The 12,128-nt window shown below is 33.2% G+C and overlaps 1 protein-coding gene across 1 annotated transcript; it reads left to right on the forward strand.

The window, feature by feature from the left end:
• Positions 1-2,602: 2,602 nt before the first annotated feature.
• Positions 2,603-4,701, forward strand: LOC142176096 (uncharacterized). Its single transcript, XM_075243164.1, has 3 exons — positions 2,603-3,093; positions 3,532-3,972; positions 4,332-4,701. The coding sequence occupies exons 1-3, from the start codon at positions 2,603-2,605 to the stop codon at positions 4,699-4,701; spliced, it is 1,302 nt and encodes a 433-aa protein (XP_075099265.1).
• The last annotated feature ends 7,427 nt before the right edge of the window (positions 4,702-12,128 follow it).

A 12,128-nucleotide genomic window follows, 5' to 3' on the forward strand; every position in this document is an offset into this window, starting at 1 on the left:
AACTTAAGTCTTGAAGAAGTAATATAGTAAATACAAAAGTCAAGTAATGAACCTTCTTCATTATTTTAACCGGTTGACAAAATTCTCATTTTCTGTTGTCAATCCCATTATTTAAACCATCGAACAACTATTTTTATATTAAGTTTAGAAGCATAAAAGCATCTTATTAATGATTTAGAGCAATGAGGATTACCTCATCATCATATGGCTAAAGCCCTTCAAATATTGACCTTAAATGGAATGATTAATTAACTACGACATCTTCACATGAAAACTGTGAATGAATCTCTACATATGCTTTTATCCCTAAACAACTTCAGGTATCTCACACAGTGACTCTTTGTTTAGGGTTTAGGTAACAACATATAGAAATTTATACTCGTTATAATTGTATAAACTAAATAATTTTTTTCTCATTAATACTTTTAGTTGTATAAACTAGATTAGGATTCACGGTTGATATGGACTTGGTGCAAGCAATTGAATTGATGCATGTTTAATTGTGTATTCAATGCCAGAATATATGTTTTGATCCAATTTTCTCTCCTTGATATATGCTCTTTATTTTCTGAATGGAACAGATTTATAATAATTATTTTTATCTGATTATATCACGGGCATATCCATCGGATTTAATGGACTCCTGATAATTACTAAGAATTCAATCGTCAAACATGCTTTTATTTATCACATGGTAGATTTCTTTTCCTCCCCTACTGATTTTTAGATCTCAATGAGTAAAATTATTAAATGAAAGAAAACAATACCAAATACAAAGAATGAGTACTCTTTTTTAAGTTTTCTACTTTGATTCTTATCCTTAAAATGGTCCAGAGATATGTTGTACTTGTACGCGTCTAAGAAGTAGTAGTTTGAATGGGATTTTTTTTTGTGTGTCAGTATGCACTAACAGAAGTGTGAAAGAGACGGTGTTGTCTATTGATGCTAAAAAAGAGGGACGGGTTGACGAAAAATAGAGAGAAAAAGAGCGAGATGTGTATAAATAGCCACTAACAGCACCTGTCTTTATTTTAAAGCCAGTATTTTACATGTCTTTAGTTTTAGCCACTGGTTTAATAAACTTATACCTGACTGGATGAAAATACCTTTTTGCTATAACTTATACCTACGCGATCAGCATCAGCAGCGCTAAACTATAGAAGATTTCTACGCGATCGTCAAAATTGCAGAAGATTCTCTTCCGATTTCAAACTATAGAATTCAACATTCTTATCCAAAAATCGACATAGATTTACAGTAAGTTATACTTTTATGTGTTTCTATTGATTTTTATTTCGACATAGTTATACTTTTTCCAATTTCTATTGCTTTTTATACAGTAAGTAGAAATTTGATTTTTTTTTTTTTGAATTTCTGGATTGATAAAGTTAAGGACATCGCGTCCTGTGATAATTCTATAAAAATTAAGCAAATAATATTAAGGACATAGTGTCCTGATTTTGCAAATTGAATTGAAAAAGTTAAGGACACAATGTCCTTAATTTTGTTGTTCGTTGAGGACACTAGGTCCTGAAGTTTGAGTTTCAAGTTGAAACATTCAATATTTAAGGAGAGTTGGTCCTTAACTTACAGTTATAAGTTAAAAAGTTAAGGACAGGTAGTCTTTAACTTTGGGTTTCAAGTTCAAAAGATAAGGACAAGAGTCCTTAAGTTTGACTTGCAGATTCAAAAGTTAAGGATAGGCAGTCCTTAAGTTTGAATTACAGGTTCAAAAGTTAAGGATAGGCAGTCCTTAACTTTGAATTTCAAGTTCAAATGTTAAGGACACTTGGTCCTTAACTTGGTCTTGAACTTACAGTACCTGTTCTTAATTATACAAGGATTGCATTATAAAATATATCCTAAGTTTCCCATTCTCTTGACTTGCAGGATGGAAACAATATGCATTATAGTTGCTTTTAATGGTAGATGGACTGAAGACTATAAATATCTTGATCATCAAACAAAGCTTGTCCTAGTACCTGAGGCAATTCGGTTTGAAGATTTCATTAAACAGATCTTTGAAGTTATTGAATTGGATAGATACAAGTTTGAAGCAGTGATATGGTTTGATATCAACCTTGGAACAAGCAAGGGAATGCTTGTATCCAAAGATTTAGATCTTCACACATGTATAGAGTTACTAAAAACTCATTCACTCTTCAAGGGCTGTCGTTTCATTGTTGATATTTCGGAAAGAGTTTTTGGATCAACAAGCAACGAACATATAAACACAGAAACTCAACATGAAAATCAAAACAAATGCCAACAAATAATGGAAATAGATATGGTTGAAGCTCAAGCAATAACTGAAGAGGTGTTTCAAACACATGTCAACAAAGAAACTCAACATGACAATCAAAACAAATGCCAACAGATAATGGAAATAGATATGGTTGAAGCTCAACTAATAACTGAAGAGGTGCTTCAAACATTTGATTCTATTCAAGTAGAAGGACAAAGCATTATAGAGATTGACAACGAACAAGCTTTGGGTATTCAAGTCTTGGAAAGTGCACCGGTAATCGAAGAAGTTGCTGAAAAAACCTCTACTCAACTAACTAGACGAAGATCAAATCTGAAACAAAAAAAATCCCCAACTATGATATTAAGAGAAAATGCTTCGTTGGATGAAATAAAAGTGGGATCAGTATTTGACAAAAAGAAGAGTATAATTAACTGTTTTTCGAACATAGCAATTAAAAGACATTTTGAATTCAAGGTTGTTAGATCAAGCTCAACAAGATATTCGTTGAAATGCAATGATGATAGGTGTGGTTGGTGTGTGCGTACTTTCAGAATTAAAGATTCAACACTGTTCAAGATAGTAAAGATTGAGAAAAAGCATGAATGCTCTGTTAACACTATGAAAGCTGATCAAAGGCATGCAACTTCAAAGTTGATTAGTGGTTACATTATTGACAATCTTCGAGACCCAAGGTTTGAAGTTACACCAGATTTTGTCATGGCAGAGATGCAAAAATTGAATGGACTAGACATTGGATATCACAAGGCGTGGCGTGCTATTCAACTTGCTTCCGCTTTAATAAGAGGAACTCCCGAAGAGAATTATGAATTATTGTCTTCATACTTGTATATGATGAGAAGTAAAAACTCGGGAACATATACTAACATAAAGATAGACGACAACAACAGATAAACAATCAAAAAAAGTTTATTAGTCTGTTTTATAAAATTTAGGACATGTTGTCTTTAACCAGTTAACTTTTGAGCTTGTAACCAGAAGTTCAGGACTGGTTGTCCTTAACTTTTGAACTTGTAAGTCAAAGTTAAGGACTGTATGTTCTTAAGTTTTGAACTTTGAACTCAAAGTTAAGGACTGCATGTCCTTAACTTTATAACTTGAAACTCTAAGTTAAGGACTGACTATCCTTAACTTTTAACCTTATAATCTGAAGTTCAGAACTACCTGTCAGTAACTTCTATTAACCTTGTTTTATATTGTATTTTCAGGTTTCTTTATATGCTTTTTGCATATGGATCATCAATATCTGGTTGAAATCATTGTAGACCAGTCATTGCTATTGATGCAACTTTTTTGAAGTCAAAATTCCGTGGTGTTTTAATGATTTCAGTTTCAAAGGATGCAAATAACCAAAATTTCCCACTAGCCTTTGGAATAGCAGAGTCTGAAAATAACAATTCCTATGAGTGGTACTTTAGTCAGCTTCGCAATGCAATTGGGAGCCGTGAGAATTTAATTTTTTTATCAGACAGGCATCAAGCTATTGCATATGGCATTACAAAGGTATATCCTGAAAGCCATCATGGGATTTGCATCTATCATTTGGAGCAGAACCTAAATCGAAGGAAGGTGAAAAGTGAGCTCATAAAACTTTTCCAAAGTGCTGCAAGAGTATACAGGCGCAAAGAATTTGACTTATACATGTCAGATATAGTAAAAGTAGATAAGAAGACTTATGACTACTTGATGGAAGAACCACCAGAAAGGTGGGTACGTTCTTGTAGTCCACGATGAAGATATGACATGCTCACAAAAAACATAGTTGAGTCAATGAATTCTGTCCTATTAGAAGCAAGGGAGCTGCCTATATTAAGAATGATAGATTTCATTCAAGTGAAGCTACAAAGTTGGTTTTATGAAAGAAGAAATGAAGCAGAAGGAACTTTTTATGATATTTCGTGTTGGGTAGAGGAGGAATTGAAGAAGAAAATAGATTTAGCATTTACTTTGAATGTAAGTATTATGTTCTATGTTTAGCTTATGATTTTAATATAATTTAATATAATGTACTAACTTATAATTTTTCAACATTGAAGGTCTTCCCTGTTGATTCATGGCGTTCTAGAGTTGAAGAAGAAGGAATAACTTTCTTGGAGGACTTAAATAAAAGAACATGTGATTGTTTTCAGTTTCAATTTGATGAATTACCATGCATACATGCAATTGCAGCTATCAAGAAGAGAAACATCAAGAAGTCTAACTTTTGTTTGCACTGGTACTTAAAGGAATCTTGGCTGAAAACATATGAAAGACAAATACATCCTGTAGGACATACTGATTCTTGGATTGTACCAGAGAGTGTTAAGTCACAAATTGTTAAACCTCCAGATTTCAAAGTGCCGCCAGGTAGAAGGCAGAAGAAAAGGCATATTCCAGCTACCGAGTCATCAAAAATAACATTCAAAATGTGGTTGTTGCAGAAGAATTGGTCATAATATAACATCTTGTATATATTCTCCTGTAGTCCATCCATTTTCAAGAAAGCATAGAGAATAGTAGATATATCCACTTTTGTTTATCACTCTTTTAAGTTTTTGCTATAAATTGGATTCATTTAGATTATTCTTATTTGAGCAGATGTCTGAATTTTCAAAATTTCTTTCTGCTTACCTTCTTTTTGTTTCTTTTGAGTTCAAAGATTAAAATTTAAGGGCAGGAGTCCTTAAGTTTGACTTGCAGGTTCAAAAGTTAAGGACAGACAGTCCTTAACTTTGAGTTACAGGTTCAAAAGTTAAGAACAGACAGTCCTTAACTTATAGTTCAAAGTTCAAACCTTAACTTATAGTTCAAAGTTCAAAACTTAAGGACTGTTTGTCCTTAACTTTGAGTTTCAAGTTCAAAAGTTAAGGATAGGAGTCCTTAAGTTTGACTTGCAGGTTAAAAAGTTATGGACAGACAGTCCTTAAGTTTGAATTACACGTTCAAAAGTTAAGGACATGCAATCTTTAACTTTGAGTTCAAAGTTCAAAGGTTAAGGACAGTCTGTTCTTAACTTTACAAAAGTTAAGGACAGGCAGTCCTTAAGTTTGAATTACACATTCAAAAGTTCAGGATAGGCAGTCCTTAACTTTGTGTTGAAAGTTCAAAAGTTAAGGACAGGCAACCCTTAACTTATAGTTCAAAGTTCAAAACTTAAGGATTGTATGTCCTTAACTTTAAGTTTCAAGTTCAAAAGTTAAGGACATGCAGTCCTTAACTTATAGTTCAAAGTTCAAAACTTAAGGACTGTCTGTCCTTAACTTTGAGTTTCAAGTTCAAAAGCTAAGGACTCTCTGTCCTTAACTTTGAGTTTCAAGTTCAAAAGTTAAAGACAGGAGTCCTTTAAGTTTAACTTGCAGGTTAAAAAGTTATAGACAGACAGTCCTTAAGTTTTAATTATACGTTCAAAAGTTAAGGACAGGGGTCCTTAAGTTTGACATGCAGGTTCAAAAGTTAAGGACAGACAGTCCTTAAGTTTGAATTACACGTTCAGAAGTTCTAGACAGCCAGTCATTAACTTTGTATTCAAAGTTCAAAAGTTAAGGACACTTGGTCCTTAACTTTGAATTTGAAGTTCAAATACACTTAGTCATGAACTAATACTAACAAACTCAATGGACAAATCAACATTTGAGAGAAACAAAAAAATTAATAACATGATGCCTTGATATTACTTCTGAAATTGTAATTTTGCATAGCTGTGACAAAAAATTATGCTACGCAAACAAAATATAAGTGCCTTTTGAGGAATTTACAGAATATTTCAGAAGTTTTCTGAACTTGCAGAATTCATATGGATTCTTTATAGCAATTTTATACAAAAGATCAACCACAACTAACTTTCTTTACAACTAAACTACAACTCCTTTGGACAGCAAGTTTCATTTTCACTCTCACAATCATCGCCAACATTTTCTGGTGGTGTATCATAACCAGAATTTCTTTTCCACTCACCATGTGCCCAAAGATTTGCGGCAAGTTCTTTTCTAAAGTCTTTAATGTCTTCAGGTTGGAATTTCTCCACATCCTTTCCAATCATCAACAACTCCACATATTTGATCAGGAATGCACCACAATCAATCCTAAGAAAAATGTAAGATATGAAGTGAATTAAACAATAAATCTAAAGTACATATAAATAATATAACAAATAACAACACGTACGATCCAGTCTGGTGTGGTGATCTTTGCCACTGAATATCAAATTTGTTGAAGGCATTTCCAAAAGACTTGTGATGTTTGTCAAACTGTGAGAACTTTAGCAAGTGGGGGATCATGCGTGCATACATTTCCATGTGATTCATTCCTGCCTCATATGGCTCACTATATATGGAATCGCATATATCAATCTTTTTCTAATTCAAGTCCAATACCGCCAAAAGAAAGTGTGTCACAACATTATCATCTTCTGAAGGGAGCCGACATGGAAAAAAGATTTTGTCAACCTCTGTCCAAGCAATTCCACATCTACGATTGTCCCCCCACACATATGGTGTCACAAACAACTGATTATCACCAGCACACCAAAAGTCATCAGTAGCATCTTTACTGAAATCTTTATACACAAGCACCATATAGTTATCAAAAAGAATATCAGTAGTTGTGCAACGAAAAGGATGGTCGCGAGGGTGGTAGCATCCCTTCTTTCTCAGATAATATAGGGCAATATCAATATGCTTCATAAAAAGGCAAAAAATAAAACAAATCCATCAGTCATAAAATAATTAAAAAATGATAAATTAAGAATAAAGAAAATAAATGCCTTGCGAATTATCAAACCTTATCATCAAGTACAAAGCTACTATCTGAAAGCTCAAGGAAGAACATTTTTCTACTGATTTTTTGATGATACAATTTGTATGGATTCTTTTTCATACCATTATCATCAACATATATATCAGTTTGTCCCCTGAAAATTTTGAAAATATCAAAGTTAGAAGTTAGTCCTGAACTTAGCCTTTTAAGTTGAAATATTAAGGACAGGCAGTCCTTAAATTTGAATTACAGGTTCAAAAGCTAAGGACACTTGGTCCTGAAGTTTGAGTTTCAAGTTCAAAAGTTAAGGACACATGGTCCTGAACTTAGACTTACAAGTTTAAAAGTTCAGGACACTTTGTCCTTAACTTTGAGTTCAAAGTTCAAAACTTAAGGACTGTCTGTCCTTAACTTTGAGTATCAAGTTCAAAAGTTAAGGATTCATGTCCTTAACTTTGAGTTCAAAGTTCAAAACTCAAGGACTGTTTGTCCTTAACTTTGAGTATCAAGTTCAAAAGTTAAGGACATGAGTCCTTAAGTTTGACTTGCAGGTTCAAAAGTTAAGGACATGCAGTCCTTAACTTTGAATTACAGGTTTGAAAGTTAAGGACACATGGTCCTGAACTTTGACTTACAAGTTCAAAAGATAAGGACATTTGCTCCTTAACTTTGATTTTCAAATTCAAAAGTTAAGGACATTTGGTCCTAAATTTAGACTTACAATGACAGAAGTTAAGGAAACTTAACTTTAGCAATTTCAATATTAATACTGAAATACATTAAGGGACTTACTCTTTTTTGCGACCTCTCCTTTTCTCCTTGTGCAACCATACAATGAATTTCTTCAATAATTTTGCATCATCTGTGGCATAATGAAAAATATACTACAAGTATATGTTGATTTTATCCAGCCTGAACTCTTAGGAGTATTTTAATTGTCTGCCATCGATGTTCCTATATCTCTTTCCTGGTCAAAAGGAGATTTCAATTGTCAACTAAGCTTCTTGTTCCTTTTACCTCGACCAAGCTCTTCTTCAACATTTCCTTCAATCTCCATAGACAAACCCCCATCAATGCTCATTCGTGTACTTGGAGGAGTAGGAGTAAGAATAGAAAATGACGGACCATCATAACCAATACTATTTCTCTTTCTTTTCCTCGTATATTGGTTAAGAGCTTCATCATTGTTTTCCTCTGCAGACAACAATATATATATATTAGTTTGCTGCAAGTCGTCAAATGAAGAGACATCAAATGAATGTACTGACATTTTCAATTATGAATATAATATTTAGGATACAATCAATACATGTCTTGTTCACACTGCCTTCTTGTGTTTTTTCAACAGACAATTCAGCTAACATATTGCTTGCATCATTTTCTTTATCTTCCAACTGCACATTTTCTTTATCTTGCAATTGTTCTCCATGTTCTTCAGTTGCAAGTTCACAAGATTCTGCAAAATATTTATAAGAGCTAACACAATTAGTACTTGTTACTAATCTTTGATTAAAACAAACATGTATAAAATTAAAAAAAAACACTGTCTAACCGTTTCTAATAGTCAAGATCATCCCAATTAAATCATTATCTTCACTAGCATTTTCTTGGGTTCCAATATTGTCGGTAAGAGAGGGAGGTGTAGAGAGATCACATGTTCCATCTATGCATTTGGAAAAAATCTCACTTTTGCTTGTTCCTTCAGTATTTTATACGTCTTGAGATTGTACTCCACTTTTCTCTTGATACTCCACTTCAGCTTCTTCCCTTGCAGCTTCAAAAGATTCTATAACATTTGCAATTAATACCCATTCTAATAATTCACTAAAACTAACATTCAATATATAATGAAAATTTTATCTAACCTTGATTGGCACAAGTTTGAACTCCAAATTTCTCTTTATATGACAGAGGTGTAAACAGATCATATGTTCCTTCTAAGCATTTGCATACAATCTCACTGACACTTATTCCCAATGGACTTTCTAAATCCTCCTGAGATTGCAATCCACATTTACAAATTTTTTCTGTTACTCTTGTCTCTTTTGGATTTTCCTGGTTTTGACATTCTCCTACATCTTGAACTTCACTCCACCAATAGATTCTACAAATATTTGTAATCACAAAAAAGTTTATATGTATTACGCTATTGAATATAAATTTCAATGAAAAAAATTCAAATTAAAGGAGAAGCTTGACTCAAAGGCCGATGTTTAGGCAAAGTCAGCCTTCCGGCGTCCCGTGCCAGGAACATTCGGCTATTTTTGTGATAGAGGAGAATTATCAGGTGAAGATAAAGCAGAAGGCAGAAGCAACAATGGTGAAGTAGAAGAAGTAGGAGTCGCAGCGGCGAGCTGGGATTGTTCGTGGTTGCTCGTTGACGATGGGTTGTTCGACGACTAGCGAAGGGTGGTCGATGGAGGGGTTGTGCGCGTGTGTGAAGGTGAGCAGCCATGGTTGGCTAGGGCAGCCATTGGAGGGGGCTTGGGGAAGCTTTTGGAGAAGAAGAAAGGGGGTGGCGGATGGTTTTTGTTTTTTAGGGTTTTTTGGTTTTTTGTTTTGTTTTGTGTAAGATAGGGGGTGTTGGGTATTTGGGTTATGGACCGGGTCGACCCGGTTTAAAGTCTTTTTTAATTGTTTTAAAAAAAATATTTTCTTTTAATTTCTTCCAAAAAATCCGAAAATATTTTCATTCTTCTTTCAAAATTGAAAAGAAAAGTCAAAATTCAAAAATATTTTTTAGAAGCATTTCTTTCATTGAAAGTAAAATTCCAAAAATATTTTCTTCCTTCTTTAGAAGTTTCTCTTTCAAAATTCAAAAAAAAAAAATCTTTAGAAATCCTTCTTTGAAAAAATGCTCCATTTCTTCTTTATAAGTCTTTCCTTCAAAAAAATAAATAATAATAAATAAATAAAAGTTTATTTACTTTATTCATGATGTCCCGAACTACGCGGGTTTGATTCTCACCGGATGTGAGATACGTAGGCAACCCTCATCGGGTCCAACCTCCCCTTTTGCAAAAAAATAGCAAAAAAATATATATATATATGTCAAATTTTAATTTCATCATAAAGAAGTTGGGTGAGGCTGTTTTGGTCAAGACATAGCCGAATGTTCCTGGCACGGGACGCCGGAAGGCTGACTTTGCCTAAACAGCGGCCTTTGGGTCATTGTTGATTCAACATATGTTGGATGATTTTATAGATGCACAGACAAATACAAATAATTATCCAAAAATGTCACAAAAATTCTCAAAATTGCACACCAAGGAAAAATCGTTTTATTTTGAATTTTTTGGGAGTAATTCTTTCATATGGCAAAAATCACGTGCTTACAATCTATATCTAACCTTTCCCAATATCAGTGACATTCTCGATTTCATCATCTAGATGTGCATCTCTAAAATCGCTTTCATACTGAACTTCTACATGCACATCCATATCATCATGTTCATCACCACCTGCATCTTTGTTAATTGTAACAGTAGGCTCTGTACCACGGCAGTGATCATCAACTCCATCTTTAGTAATTGGAACACTAGATTCTCTCTCTATGTTCCTTTCATCAGGTTTTACATAAATCTTCAACAAAGTATCAAGCTTTGATCCTAGACTTTTCTTTAAATCCTGAGAAAGAAACTAAGTTAGAAAGTTAAGGACAGCTAGTCCTAAACTTTAAGTTACAAGTAAAGAAGTTAAGGACAAGCAGTCCTTAACTTAAAGTAACAAGTTCAAAAGTTAAGGACATGCAGTCCTTAACTATGATTCCAAGTTAAAAAGTTAAGGACACTTTGTCCTGCACTTCAAGTTTCAAGTTGAAAAATTCAGGACACTTGGTCCTAAACTTCAAGTTGTAAGTTCAAAAGTTAAGGACACTTGGTCCTAAACTTCAAGTTTTAAGTTCAAAAGTTAAGGACAGGCAGTCCTTAACTTATAGTTTTAAGTTCAAAAGTTAAGGACACTTGGTCCTAAACTTCAAGTATTAAGTTCAAAAGTTAAGGACTGTGTCCTAAACTTCAAGTATTAAGTTCAAAAGTTAAGGACATGCAGTCTTTAACTTATAGTTTTAAGTTCAAAAATTAAGGACACAAAGTCCTGAACTTAGACTAACTAAAATTAATGATATTACCATGATTTCATTCTCAATCTCTTTTTTCTGATACAACTATTTTCTGATTTATTCTAGTAACTTCAGCTTGCAGATCCTTCTTAAAACTTTCTGATAATCTCTTAATCAAAAAACATAAAAACAAAAAAGTCTCATAAGCAAAAAATAATCAAATAAAAAACTAATGTTATTCAAAGGCAGAAAACCTACTTTAACAATTTCCTTAAGCATAGCTTCATCAAATTGTGTGGAAGAAGACATTGAGCTTTGATCTTGAGAAATTGACTCTTCCACACTAATAGGCTCTGTATCTTCTTCAACAGGAATAAATGGTGACACCTCGATCAACTTATACAACTATAATATAACAAAAAATAAACATAAGTTTTCAGAACTAAAACAAATAAACAAAAAAATAGCTAGTAATTAGATTAACTTGCATTTTCATTATGGAAGTATTTTTTACACAGAGAATCATACTGTGGAGATTTCATTTCCGAATAACATAACATCCGAGGATAACCAGATTCTTGGAAGTTCACAAATTATTTTTCCTGAAAAATAGGAATTATTTCCATAATCCAAACACAAAAGGCAAAAGGAAAGCCAAGTATAGTGTAGCTATCCTTGTCTTTATCTTTGTCTTTCTCTTTCTCATTCTCATTCTTATTCGGCTTCAAACAACTCTTCAATACCATCCCTCAACTTCTTCCACTGCCTAATTGACAAAAAACTTTTGATTGTTTCCTTATACTGTAAATCTCCTTTCCAAAAGATCATAAAATTACGCCAAACATCAAACTCGAACACACGATCTCCTTCCATTATCACACTACAAAGAAGGAAAAAGAAATAAAGATTAGGACTTACAGTTAATTGGAGGGACTTGGTCCTTAACTTCAAGTTTCAAGTAAAAAAGTTAAGGACAAGCAGTCATTAACTTAAAGTTACAAGTTGAAAAGTTAAGGACAATAGGTCCTGAACTTCAAATTTGGAGTTCAAAAGTTAAGGACACTTGGT

The sequence above is a fragment of the Nicotiana tabacum genome, chromosome 22 (genome assembly GCF_000715075.1).
Source record: "Nicotiana tabacum cultivar K326 chromosome 22, ASM71507v2, whole genome shotgun sequence".
Lineage (NCBI taxonomy): Eukaryota > Viridiplantae > Streptophyta > Magnoliopsida > Solanales > Solanaceae > Nicotiana > Nicotiana tabacum.